At 40.5% G+C, this 14,910-nt stretch overlaps 1 protein-coding gene across 2 annotated transcripts in view; it reads left to right on the top strand.

Annotated features, from left to right (window-relative positions):
* LOC109412412 (trafficking protein particle complex subunit 8) overlaps positions 1-14,005 on the top strand; it is a 22,420-nt gene extending 8,415 nt beyond the window's left edge. For both annotated transcript variants that reach the window (XM_062853366.1, XM_029876487.2), the window contains exons 5-9: positions 243-1,558; positions 1,617-1,834; positions 13,177-13,591; positions 13,651-13,791; positions 13,860-14,005. In XM_062853366.1, the coding sequence (XP_062709350.1) occupies positions 243-1,558; positions 1,617-1,834; positions 13,177-13,591; positions 13,651-13,791; positions 13,860-13,926 (2,157 nt within the window). In that variant the 3' untranslated portion in view covers positions 13,927-14,005. The remainder of the gene's footprint in view (positions 1-242; positions 1,559-1,616; positions 1,835-13,176; positions 13,592-13,650; positions 13,792-13,859) is intronic.
* The last annotated feature ends 905 nt before the right edge of the window (positions 14,006-14,910 follow it).

The raw sequence follows: 14,910 nt of genomic DNA on the forward strand, positions 1-14,910 counted from the left end.
ATTCCTCCAGGAATGCCTCCGGGAATTCCTCCAGGAATGCCTCCGGGAATTCCTCCAGGAATGCCTCCGGGAATTCCTCCAGGAATGCCTCCGGGAATTCCTCCAGGAATGCCTCCGGGAATTCCTCCAGGAATGCCTCCGGGATTTCTTTACGAATTCCTCCAGGAACTCCTCCGAATATTCATCCAGGGATCCCTCCAGTTTTGTGCTATGGCTCACTTTAGATCGTTTTATCTCAACAGGTGTTCGAAAATCGCGGCTGGAGCTTGGCAGAAGACCACATCCAATACACCATCGGAAAGCAGGCAATCAACCTGAAAAAGCTGGAAGAAGCTAGCAACTGTCTTTCCCATCTGCTGCGACCTTCCAGTTTACAAAGCGCAACCCAACAGGCATTCTTCTTGAAAGATTTCCTAGCCACACAGAAGGCTCTCCTTGCCAAGAACGACGTTAATGACATTCTGACCATTTCTCTTCCGAAGATCCTACAGCCTATGACTCGAGTTCTGGTAACATCCCCACCACCGGTGGCCAATCCCTTGTTCGTTCCCGCCACGAACCTTACCATCACCTCCAGCCTTCTAGAGGAGAACATTTGGAACAAAATGGAAGAGATGTTGGTTCAAAGTGCTTCCAAAAAATCCATCATGATCTTCAAACCTAGCAAGTCCCTGTTTACCCAAGAATCGCATGCACTGGAGAACCCTCGGAGCGTGCACGGTGAACCGATTGAAATATCCTTTAACCTGGAAAACGCCATCAAACCCCCTATCACGTTCGAATGTATCAATGTCTTGTGGGAATTCCGAAAGGAATCGCAGGAAATCTATTCCAACAAACCGCTGTTCATGGGCGAGGTCGGTCCCGAGGAACGCAAGGCCATCGAAAACGTCGTCGCCACCACTTCGGTGGATTCCGTAAGCTTCAGCGAGTACGAAACCAAGACTGTATCGTTGAGACTCACCCCCAGAAGTACCGGACAGCTACGAATCCTCGGAGTCGTTGGAAGGATTTCTTCTAACGCCACCGGAACAACGGAACAGCCCAATATATGGGGCAAGCAGTTATTCGAGGCCCTGCCCATTCGAACCAACTCCAAAGACAACCGGGCGGTCCAATTCGATCGAAAACTGGAGATCGAAGTGCTCCCTCCGGCACCGGCTCTACACGTCAGCTTCTCCCAAACGCCAACGGAAGTCCTCGCAGGCGAAGTGATCCCCATCCAGATCAACGCGACCAACGCCGGGGTCAACGCTCTGAACGATATCTATATCTGTATCGACAATCCGCGCTTTGTGGTGGTCAATCCGGACGAGTCGGAGATTCCCCTGTCCATCCTGCGGGACTTGCGCAACCTGGTCAACGAGAACCTCGGCAAGGAGAAGGAAGCACGCAAGCAGTACGTTTTCAAGGCTTTTAAGGAGGGCGAAGCGAACGTCATCAATCCGATGGAGACCAAAACCAGTACGATCTGGCTGCAGGCTCCGTACGTCAAGGGACCGAAGAATGTGAAACTGCTGATCTACTACGGGATGCCGGCGGATTATCCGAAACTGAAGTAAGTTGCATTTCGAAATGGTGCTTCTGCAAGTGATATTTATTCGACTTATCCTCAGGTATCGCCTAATCCGGCACACGTGGACCTTCAACGTAAACGAGTCGCTCCTGCTGGACGCCAACTGCAACGTGAGCAACCCGCTTACGAACGAGTTGGGCATCGATGTCAACGTGAAAAACTTGAACCAAGTGCACCATCCTCTGATGACGGAAGTCGCAGTCAACGAGATCGTTCTGTACTGTTCGACGTACCAGTTGAACCCACGGAAGATAGTTTGTGAGTATTGGTTTCTTTGTAGAAGTTGTACAACTCTTTCAGAAATTAGAATTCGCGCCTATGAGGTGCAAGTTTCAGAACCTCCAATGATTCGAATAATCCAGATCTACATATGCGATGTACGACGGGGTATAGAGGTGACACTGAACCTCCCGAAAGGTGATAAATTGATAGACTTCGTCAACAGTATTACCCTGTATTGTATCTCAAGTTTGACTGTATTCTTTCTATAGTATGATGATTTCAATGATTGTTACGCAAGTGCAACTAGATGTGCAATCGTACGCACAGGCGTTCTGGGAACACTGCCGTCAATCTATAAGTGAATACAAATGAACCGAGCAGGTTCTCTTTGTGGTTCGTTCTTTGAATCAGTAAACACGTAGTGTTCATTGGCAGAAGAAAGAGTGTCAATATTACAATTAAAGTAAAATCTAGTTCGAAAGTAGTCCGGTAGTCTGGTGGTTAAGTGGTTCGAGGGACGAGCTCGCTGCCAATTCAGGACCGGACACGCAGAATTGGACACACTGATGGTTTACGGCGATTATAATTCATGGAGGAGATTGATGTAACGGATTGGATAAATTCGAAAAAGCTTATGCTTGCTCACTAAGTTCCACATTAAAATACAGAAATTCGGTCAATAATTGCAAGTCGGAACAATAAGATGTGATCACTTTAGCTAATCAACCGATAGCTAAGTTGAGAGGATGTGTACAATGATGGCTAATGATTCGCTGCCACTACAGCGATTGATGGCGTAGGTGGCATACGGAGTAACAGGCAGCTAGCGAATATAATAAATCGAGATGGTTCGCAACATTACACCGGCTTCCTCCCGCAAGGTGGCTCCAGAGAGGAGTCAGTGTTCAGGTATCCGCATTAGGCCTGTCCACCTTTTCAAATTTGAAATTAAGAGGTGCATCAAATCAATTTTGTGTTTTTCGACTATTTTTGAACTTCAAAAAATCATAACTACACTAAAACTTGTCAAAACTTAGTTCTCTCGGCAGAAATTGAAAGCTATACTTGTTTGCTACAACTTCTCCGAACAACGTGTGCCAATAAAATTAAAGGAAACATGTGTAATTATCACATTTGTAATCAGAAAAACCTTAAAAAGTTGATTTTTTGATAGATTTCGCTCTGGAACACCCTAATATACGTAATAAGTTGGATTTTTAAAAACGGCATGATATTCTCCAATGTTTTTTGGTCATTTGCTTCTTTGGCACCAATGCTGTAGGAGTTGAGCAAAAATTACTAAAATTCGTGAAAGCCAAATGTGGCCTAAAAACTAGCTTTTCGGGTGCAATCACGCTTTGGCGCGCAAAAAGTGGCATCGCGTCAGCACTGATATGATAGCCAACACCTGTCATAACGCTTGTTTGTTATCACCCGTGGTAGGGGGTAGCCAAGGCAAAGTACAAGGAAGCAAAGCTACTACGTTCAGTACAATTTCGCGCCATAGCGTGATTGCCTCCAAAAAGCTAGTTTTTAGGCCACATTTGGCTTTCCCGAATTTTAATATTTTTTTCTCAACTGCTACAGCATTGGTGTCAAAGAAGCAAATAACCAAAAAACATGAGAAAATATGATGCCGTTTTAAAATATCAAACTTATTACGTATATTAGGGTGTTCCAGAACGAAATCTATCAAAAAATCAACTTTTTAAGGTTTTTCTGATTACAAATGTGATAATTACACATGTTTCCTTAAATTTTATTGGCACACGTTGTTCGATGAAGTTGTAGCAAACAAGTATAGCTTTCAATTTCTGCCGAAAGAATTAAGTTTTGACAAGTTTTAGTGTAGTTATGATTTTTTGAAGTTCAAAAATAGTTGAAAAACACAAAATTGATTTGATGCACCTTTTAATTATAATGGATTTGGCTGAAATTTTGACCAGTTACTTCTTTTGGGATGCCAATCAAAATATGGGGGTGGACTTGAGAATCAGAGAACATTTTTGAAAGGGTGGACAGGCCTAATCCGCATGTATCAGGGTGGCTCGAGAGGCACGTTCTCTTTCATGTGAGAAATTAGTGCCTTCGCCATGAACACGAACCTATTTATCATCTACCTGAGCAAGAGGGAAAGAGACCAGAACCATAGAGATTGTTAACGGATTGTCTTTAACAGGTGATCAGTGCAATGTCCAGCTGCCAGTGATCCTATAGGAAGGCTGTTTCGGAGCGTTTTCGACGTCGAACCGGTTTGCGCTGCTTTCTGATGACGACGATGAGGATATCAACAACGGCGATGGTGGTGCTGCTGCCACTGCACAGTGGGCTAGAAAGTGAAAATAACATTCAGATTTCAAGGGTTGCCCTACGCCCCTCAAGTATTTGCAGGAGTTGAAGGCCAAAAAGAGGACGAGATCGACCCTTCGGGAACAATCCTACGAAGGTATCCACAGTACCTGTATCTACTCCCAGAAGAGCGAGTGGCGACATCAGCCAACTGCTATATGCAGCATAACACATGCGACCGTTTCGTACTCCCAGGGAAACTCACAGCCCGGGTCCCCGAATTTGTTCACCGTGGAGGAGTTTATGTACCTTGCTAGTGAGCTGTTCCACAGTCTCCCGAATCCAAGGCAATACAATTTCTTGCTCTCAGCGAACTAATCATCAACGTCTAACGTCTAAAATGGCCACCCGTAGATCGCTCAAATTGGTGAATTGGAAGTGCCGTTCCTTCCGGACAAGGCTGTAGAATGTTTTCACTTTCTTGAAACCCACGAACAGACATCGCTGTATTCACGGAGACGTGGCTGCATCTCAACAACTCATTGTGCCACGAAAACTACTCTATTGTTAGAGCGGATCGAGACTCGTTGGACGCCACCCGAGGGGGAGGAATGGCGATTCTGGTGCGGAAAAGAATATCTTACTCCATGCTGGAAACTTCGGCGCGGACAATCGAAACAGTAGGGATCTTGGTCAGGGTGGAACCAACAACCGTGAGCATTGTAGCTGTCTACTACCCTGGCTCAAATCAGAGGGCAGCGCTCTGTTAATTCAGACGAGATATCCACCAACTAATCAACATCGACGGACCCTTCTATCTAGTAGGAGATATGTAAGCGCAGCACAGGATGAGGAACTGTACTAGGGCCAACAAAGCGGGACATATCTAACAACAAGTGTATGAGTCCACGGATATCTACATTGACGTTCGTGATACTCCCATCCACTACCCGTCTGGTCGAGGAAAGCCTTCAGCCTTAGATCTGGTGATCTCGAACAACCGGGTAGAAATGTCAAGGCCAGTCCCAACTAACATTTATTGTGAATGTAAACGTCAACAAAGCGTCCTTAATACGGCTTGATGCTGAGTTACTGTGTTGTACATATGGACGGAAGCTTCTATGCAAGCCCTATACCAATGAATCTGGCGAACTTAATCAGCTTGTACATGCTGTGCGATCAGCTTCTATGCCACATAGTCATAGCTCTTTTCTCGGCTCCTATGTAACCACTAACTGAATAACATCTTGTGTTCGGACTTGAACCAGTTTTCGAAGCAGCACTGTTTCGTGGCAGGCCTGTTGTGGAAGGTAGACAACCCGTAATTCCCCGACAGCTATCCTATGGCGCTGCGCCGTCTCAAGCAGTTGGAGAAGAAGTTAGAACGGAACCCGGATTTGCAGCGCAACGTCAGCAAGCAGATCGTTGAATATCAAGAGAAAGGATATGCACATCTCGCCACTCCTGAGGAACTCGCCGCAGCAGAACCGGATAAGATTCCCATCGGTGCAACTGCCATCCTGTCCGTGTCGACGGCGACCTGAAAGGAGAAGAAAAAGTGAAAATATTAGGAGAAGTTTGTAAGTAAATGAATGAATTGAAAATTGTAAATAAACTAATGGAAATTATGTAAATAGGAAAAGGAGAAAGTGGAAGTGAATTGTAGATTGTAGATCGCTCTACGGAAACGCTATTTGGTGTTCAAAGAAGGAGTAAGAAACCAATTATTGTAAGTAAACTATAGAGTAAATTAAGTGTAGTAATCTAATAAAGATTTTTTGTAGTTTGAGCTGCCACGAAACAGTGCTGCTTCGAAAACTGGTTCAAGTCCGAACATCTTGAGAAGGCGCTTTTTCAGCCTTTTCGCAGTTGTTAAATAATAGTTTTACGGCATCCCCAAATTAAACGATTAAATATAATTAGGTTATGGATACCGTGACGCAATACATGTGGAACTGAAATTATTATTTCTAAAATTGAATAATTAAAGTACTTGCCGCTACTTGGAATCGAACTCCCGATCTCCGTATCCACTGGTCCCGATGATGTCCTCGCTGTTACACTGCTATATATAAAAAACATAGAAAATAGCCCGTTTTGTTTTACTCCTGACAAGGCTTCATAATGGGGCACGTTCGGTGTAGTACTAGATTTGTAGTAATGAGCTGAATTTTAGTATGGTGAGAAGGTCAATTCTTCGTTTCTGCAATGAAATGGTGCAAAAAGCGTGGGTATTATGATTCTTTACCTAATTTGATGCTGTTTGAGCAAAACTTTGGATAACTATGTTGTTTATGTTGCAAGAAATGGAGAAAACAACAACACTGTTTCCCAAAGTTTTGCTCAACCGGCATCAAATTGTGCAAGGAATCATAATACCCACGCGTTTTGCACCATTTCATTGCAGAAACGGAGAATTGACCTTCTCACCATACTAAAATTCAGCTCATTACTACAAATCTAATACTACACCGATCTGTCCTATTGTGCCACAAGAAACCTTACCCAACTTCATCTTGCTGCAAAAGCTTGTGAAACGTCAAACGCAATAATGTTTACATTGAACAAGCTGTGTGGTTGCGCCAACAGATTCTTCTTCACAGCTTCTAGCTGAAAGAGTGTTCTTTAAACGGCTACGAAGCGCTGCTGTTTTGTGTTTTGGCAACATTACAAAACATACTGTATAAAAGTAGCTGTTGTAGTGGCTGGGACTCTTACTCGATTTGCACATCTTCCGGAAAATCTTCCGGCATTGAATTAAAGTGCTTTAAAAGCAACCCAAATAATTTCACAGCACAGAGATGGATAGCTGTAAAGAATTTGTGTAGTAGCTATACATCCCTCTTAAAGTTTGTTTTGACAATAATGTTTACATCCACAAGCCGTGTTGGTAAACCAACAGTTTCTTTATTACAGCTTCTAGCTGTAATGAAATCGCATAACGGCCTTTAAAGCGCTGCTGGTTTGGGGATTTGTCAGTATAACGAATTGTACTGTATAGTAGCAGCTGTTTTGTTAGTGTTCGATGTGTTCAAGTTTTCACATCTTCCGGGAAATCTCCCGGAGTTGGAATAGAGTGGAGTAAAGGCAGCCCCAATGACAAGCAATGGATTTCTGAAAACCGAGTTTGGTAGCTGGATGGTGCACAGTGGTACCGTCATAGGCCAAAAATCGAAAAATTGATTTTTCAATTTATGAGTTTGTATATTTTTTACAAATCAATGATGTTCCCAAAAATGCAGACAAGTCATTTTTAGGTAAGTTTCTGTTGCATATTTTGCGTGAGAGCGTGGATACTGTCATGCAATTTGACATTCTCAAAATTTGTCGAAAAATTACATTACTTTTAAGTTTTACCCCGCGCTTTCGTATAACAAAAACAAGTAAATTTACAAATGGTTTTCAATGTAGAGAATCAGAATAGATGTTTATCTGTCAATGTCAAGGCATCAAGAAGTGGAATTGGATGTTTTGGGACCAATGGGCATATGAGTAATAGCCACATAATTTTACTTATAGAATATATACATAATAAAAATTCATGTACCATTTCAAACATGTTCTTAACCACATTTAATCAATCGTCAGCCATCAAATGATCAGATTTGAGTAGGAGAATCGATTTGTGAAGGTTGTAGCTGCAAATATCTGCATACAAGTTTGCAGGATGTATTGGAAGTTACCCGTTATTTTTATCAAAATATGTTTTAAAATAACTACTAAATTATATGTATGTACTAGTCATTCTGTAACTGTCTGAAATTCATACCAAAAAGACTGAAATTATTACAGGAGATATTTCAATTCTTTTAACAATAATTAAGAGATTTTTTGTTTGAAAACAAACTTTGTAAATGCTGTTTTTTTTATTATGGAAAAAAATACAATTCTGGAGGTATGCCTTGAGGTACGAGTAATTGCATAACATCCATTCCTAATTGGCCTCGTCAAACCTTACCTTTGTAATTGTCAAATTTAATAAGAAATTTTTCATTTACTGCTAACGTTGAGAAAATTTCCTCAAAATCCATCCAGTTCCTAAAACTGTAGTGCTGGAAGAAGGAGCGAATACGTTCTTTGAGTGATATTTACTGGACATAATTCTTTTTATTCCCTTTCCAAATCTAAATATTTGATCAAATTATTTATGTTATATCTTACTACTCAAATTGATGTCTTTGATACTATTGCAGGCACTCTGTCGAGTATACATATAGCAATGTAGAGCAATATGTGTATATGTATATTTCTTTTATTATGTTAGAGCTATCTATGATTGAAATTTCACGTACTTCATTACTGGATAGCATTTCCAATGCAATTGTTTGAAACAAAAACGACTGGAAATACTTTTTTTCCAATACGCTGGCCCATAAATCGTATGATATGTAACTGTGTAAAGCATTAAATTTATGGTTTTAAACTTTCCTTTTACATACGTATTGTGAAATAATTCCAAATATTTAATTAAAATTTTGCCATTTAAGTAGTAATTGGTTCTGTAATTGCACTATTGTAATATTGTTTCAAAATTATTACTATTGGTTATTCGATACTGTAGTAAAACATATGTACTAATTCAATTCGTGAAGATTTTTCTGTATGACAATGAAAACTACATTATTTCTGACGAAAAATCTTCAATCTTATATAATGTTTTATTACAACACAAATAAAACCTACTAATTAAATCACAATTATGATGCTAATACATATTGATAATATTCACAAAAATCTGTTATGATAATGTCGTGTGATACATGTTTAAGCTTGTTATACTTAGCAAAAATTGATATAATTCGACCCACTCTTCATAATTATTCAAAATATTTGATAACTGATGTTTGTGCAAAATAAAGCTTTTTAAATGATTGTTTCATTGTTATTAAAAAAAAATGTCCAATGTTAATATTTTCAAGTGATGTTCGTGAAAACGTACTGGTATATCCATTTTCAGTCATAACATGCTACTAATGGTCATTAAAAATGATTCTGACCTTCAAAAACGAAGAAAATGATTTATGACCGCTTCCCTGAACAAATGGAACCACTGTGTGGTGCTTGTTTTGCAGTCGTAAAGTAGCTTATGATTTATATTTGACTAGCTTTCCTTTTATTCAGCGTTGACTGCTTTTACTCGATGGTTACACAACAGAAAGCAAATGACTGAAGCTTATAGCGCTGAAAATGTTAGTTGGGATCTTACATTACTGCGTCGTACATACTGCGTCAACCAAGTTGATTAGCTCCCCTTGTATTATAAGACCGGCTCCAGAGACACGTTATCCTCCGTTTGGGACATTTGTGCTCTTGTAACTGTACGATACAGCTGAAGGACGAAACTTTTCGAACGTAAATGATATGAGGTTCTTCAAAAGCTCAAACATTAACTCGCCCAAGTAACAATCAGCATGCCTTGAAGATTTATTCATGTTTTATCCTGGTTTTATACGAGCATGTGAAAAAGCTAGTTGTTCTATACTAGTTTTATGTGATAGTTTTTTACTTTGCACCTTTGGCATTCTATAAAACTGTAATATAATTTCTGCTGTAATCATCGTCATTTAAAGACTTGCAAGTGGTCATGAATTGGTATTATCACTATTTATATGCCATTTCAATAAAACTTGCATTTGTGGAAAGATTTCTTTTTGTAAACAAATATTGTCGTCGCGGTTGAAACCCGAAGTTTACCCACACACGAAAATCGAATTTTCTCTAAATCCATACGTGAAATCTAACGTCGGACGTAGTGCGCTGGACAGCGGACCTGGCCCTCTATCCAGCGCACTGTGCCCGACGTACGTCCGACATACGGTTTAGGAGAAAAATCAATTTTCGCGTGTCAAAAATTCCGATTTTCAACTGCACGAACAATAAACAAAACTGTGAGGCAACGCTTAGAACCAACAAAAGATTTCGTGGCCGTATCATAGACCAAGAAATGCTGTGATAAGACCGTTAGTTCTATCATTAGCTTAGTTATGACCACCTTAGGAGGGTTAGCCCTATTGGAGAAATCATCAGGAACACAGAGTTTTATCAGAAAAATATGTCGCCTAGCCGGGATAATTTATGTAAATACAGAGAAATCATTACTCTATCTCATCATTTCACGTACAGCGCTTAAGATCAAACTTAAGCAACACGTTTCCGTCATATTATTTTCAGAAAAAAATACATAGGGTCAAGTGGGGTAAAATGCCATTTTTCAAACTTTCATCGTTTTCAATGATAATTAGCCTCATTTGTTAGGCTTCCAAAGTGGTAACAGCAACTAGACAATATTTGCTCGATACTTCAGCAAAAAAATTCACAAAACTATTGCATTTTCATCGATTTTCAGCGATTTTAAAAACTGATTTGTAAAACGGAAGTGCTGCAAAACGACCATCTGCCATGGGGTAAGATGCCACTTCATGAAAACATTCAAAAATTACGTCCTTAAGTTTTCGGGCATTTCCGATTCCTTTTCCCCCCTCTGTCCCGCTTTTTTTGTACCGTCTTACCCCTCTGGTTCGACTCGTTTTAATACGACACTTTTTAATTCGTACCCCGCTTATACGACACATGTCGAATTAAGAAGTGTTCAAATGTCACAGCGATGTACACTGTAAATGCAAAACAGTTTGATATTGCGCTTATACTCGCACCCGCAGCAACTCCTCTTGCAGCCGCAAATTTCGGAAGTTCTGAGTTAGTGCTATTTAACGCCCAAACCGCCTGGAGACCAACCGGAATGAACTGAGAATGGCAACAATCGTAGAAAAAAAGGAGCTTTTCATTCGCGCCACCGCAATGTTTGATGAAATTATGTTTCATAACAAATCCGGAAATCAAAACAAAAACAAAAATAGAGTTGCCAAATTTCAATGAGCATGGTGGTGTAGGGTGACCAGTTTGTCGAATTAAAAGTTTACCCCGGTTATACGACAACAGTTGGTGTCGTATTAGCGGGGTAATACGGTATACTCAATAAATGGAGTGTTACCTCCCTCCCCGCAAAACGATGATCGTAATATTTGAATGACCCTTAACATGGAAAGCTTAGACATCACAACCATGCGTCTCCATGTGTGCCTCAATCTCGTTGGAAACACTTGGCTGGTAATAAAATCACCAGAAAACCTTAATTGCAAGCACGAAAAACCGGATGTTGCCAATTTTCATTGGGAAATCAAAGGATTTTTCGTGGGTTTGGTGGCCTAGCTTCTAGAAGAATGTTTGATGCAAACATATCTTGACACCATTTACCTATAGCAATGATCAAGTCCCATTCAGGAATGATTTTATGAGTTGGGCCATTTTACCCCATCTTGGCATTTTGGGCTTTGTTACCCTAATGTTTTTGAAACTCCGCTATGTTGAAAAAACCTTTTTCACGCCCAATTCCACCGAGTATATTAAATGCATTTAACTTCCTATTACAGTCGACTCTCCACATGTCGATGTTCTACATCTCGATATCTCTCCCTATCTCGATGGTTTGAGTGGTCCCTTCAATCTGCATACATTTTACCTCTCTGTATGGCGATATCTCTTTATCTCGATATCTCCCTATCTCGATGCGATCTCGTTCGTTTTTGTTCTAGATTTTCTCTCCATATGTCGATATGCCCATATTCGCAGGTTGCTAGATCTCGTTTCGTGGGTGCAAACATTCTGGGAAAGCGAAGTGACATCTGTTTGTTGATGGTTTTTCCTAGTTACGGAGGATTTTTCAATCTAGTGTGCATTACAAATTTGTCCCGCATTTCAATCTCTCCCTATCTCGATGGTCCCTTCAATATCGAGATGTAGAGAGTCGACCGTAATGCACAGTTTGTGTGGCGCACTTATTTTTTGCCATTATCACAGTCACATTCGCCACAAATTTCCCGTGGCATGTCTCCTAACGCATATTAAATAGGAAATCAAATATCAATTCCAAATCGGCATCTTTCCAATTCATAGCTGGATAAACAACCAAGCATAATTTATTCTGACGATCGAACATTGATAGTGGAAAATAATCAAAACAAATATTTCGACAATGATTTTTCATAAGGGCCTAACTGACTTGATCGATTTCTCTTCGTCGACTCTCTCTTTCACTAATAACTTGATCAAAACGAACAAAATCATTATTCTTTTTGTTTCTATAGCAAGATGTAGTCATCTCCTTCGCATTTCAATCAAATAAATTTGGGAAAACTCAATACACATTCTGTAATAACACAAAGAGAGGATCGATGAAGAGAACTTGAAAATGTCAGTTAGGCCCTAATGAAGAATCAGTGTCGATTTGACAAGTGAGAATATGGTTTTATTTAAAAGGTTGATAAAACTATGATTCAACCTGAAATCCTAAGCCGGTTTGCATACGAAGTCCTGTAGATCAAAATAAAGCTGGGCCAACTAGCCAGTTCGTGAACTTTTGGAGGCATAAAGAAGCTCGAGAGTATTTTCAAGTCGGCATCAATGGTTTTATGGCTAGGGTTTTTGAATAGTTAAAAAACTTCGATTAAATCAAAATTGTTACTTGGGCGGATCATTACTTTATAGCTGCAAAATTTCGGACGTGAATATCCAGCGTTGCGAGCTGAGACTCAGTTTGCGAGTATAGGGCACTGCATTGTTTTGATTTTGTATGGGATTTTGACGTTTCTTGGCCTTGTTGTCTACAAAATATCTGTAAGAGTAAAGGAGAGGGAAAGAATTTCATGCAGTGCCCTATAAGAACTTACAGATTTTTTTTTTCAACTTTCTCGGGGGTATGAGAGAGAACAATAGATCTGGTTATTTCAACAGTATCAAAGTTTATCAATGAAACCGGTGACGAGAGTGACAGCGAAACGAATCTACCGCAGCGATGAAAGCTTAGCTAGCATAATGTTCAATATAAATGTTGAATCTTGTGTGAAATCGCGCGACGATTATGATTAAGAGTGTTATGCCTGCTTGTTAAGGCAAATACTTATGTGGTTTTACTAATACATAGTAGGATAACTTCTATGTCTTATAATCAAATCATTTGTAGATTTGATGATAAAATCAAATATCTACGCCTGTAACAGCATGTAACTTAAGTTTCCCAAATGTGTCGCCAGATATCAAAAACCCCGGCTACCAGAAGCACCTCATCGAAGGCGTCGGTCTCAAGACGAACGAAACGCTCAGCCTACGGTGCAACCTGCAGAAACGCCCGGAAGAGGTCAAGTTCGGAACGGACATCCGAGAGTACATCAGCGACAAGCTATCAACAGTTTCGATCCGCGCTCCCAGTGCCGAAATGATTGCCTGTTTGCCCAGTTTCCACTCGACCGGAAGCTTCCTGATGAAGAACGAAACCAAGTACATCCGGGTGTACGAGAGCACCAACAACGAGGAGTTCAACCAGATTATTTCCACCCTGGATCGGCACATGACCGTTTGCGTGAACTGGAGCGCGCTGATCAATGACAACGGGTCGTCCCGGAAGGCTTATGGGCAGCATTTCGTGCAGTTGAGGAATTTGTACGATGCGTAAGTTTTTTACTGGGGTTGGATGGGCAGCTGAATTCTGACTAAGGTTTTCATTTCAGTGTATTTTGTCCACCCTCGGAACGCCACCAGCAGGTGATTTTTACGCATAACGAAGTCGTATACAGCATCTACGACAATTTGGATGAGGTCATTCCGAAGCCCGATGATGGGCTGGACGATGGTTGGGGTGTTAACAATAAGTATGATTGTTCATTAGTGATGCTTTTTAGCCTAGACGTCTAATTTATTCGAGTGTTTTTTTTTTCAGCTTTGTGGCCCAACGATGTTTCTTGGAAGAAAATTTGCAGTCCGTTGAGTTAGTAGCGAAGGGTTGAGCATGTTTTAAATATCTTGGAAATATTTATTGTGATTCTACGTTTAAGGTACATCCGTATTATAAAATATTCAATTCAACTTATATAATTGTCGTTTTTACATCCGATATACTCCTACCACGGAAACTCCCTGGGCTTGGATTATATCTTCCAGGAAGCTTCGATTTCAGGCATGTAGTCGATGTGCTTTGAAGTAATAGTCCTGTTCAACGACGCAGGTTGAACTTGCTCGAAGTTGCTGCATCTTGCTCTTACCCATTAGTCAACAAACGGGAAAGAACGGGATGCAGCAACTTCGAGCAAGTTCAACCTACGTCGTTGAACAGGACTAATGATTGGAATAGCTGAATGTATAATCAATGGCAAACAATGGATTACTGCACGAATTTATACTGGCCTGCTTACTCTCACACGAAATTTGACGTTTGAGCGGTGTCGGCACTTCTCAAACGTCAAATACTCTGTAAGAGTAAGCAAGCCAGCATAAATTCGTGCAGTGGATCATTCTGTAAAAATCAGATCTTCAAGTCATCTGATATTGTTATACTGATCATGATGCTGCATAGTATATCGAACATTTGTCGAAGTCATTTATGTGCCGGGAAAATATAATTCCAAGTCGGTGAGAATATTACAAATTGAGGGAGGGTAATAGGCCCAGTCAGACCCCTGAATAGGCAATGTGGGTTAGTGTATGGGAATGCCATTGAAGGTTTGTAATATTCTCCGAGGCTTTCGAAATCCAACAGGGCGCGTCCCCGGGTTGCGGATAGGGGGAAAAGGGAGATTTTTCGCATTTGTACTGTAATCAGCCAATGTGATATTATCTCCTATGGTGTTGTAGTGCGAATGAATGATCTCATTCTATGTGAATTCGAACCTTGTAATGTATTGTTTATTAACTTCAATTTTCTAAGCTTGACAAGGTTTTGAAGACAAACATGAGATGAGAGAATTGCCTAATAGGAAAGTCACATCAGCAAA

Source organism: Aedes albopictus, chromosome 2 (assembly GCF_035046485.1).
Source record: "Aedes albopictus strain Foshan chromosome 2, AalbF5, whole genome shotgun sequence".
NCBI classification, from domain to species: Eukaryota; Metazoa; Arthropoda; class Insecta; order Diptera; family Culicidae; genus Aedes; species Aedes albopictus.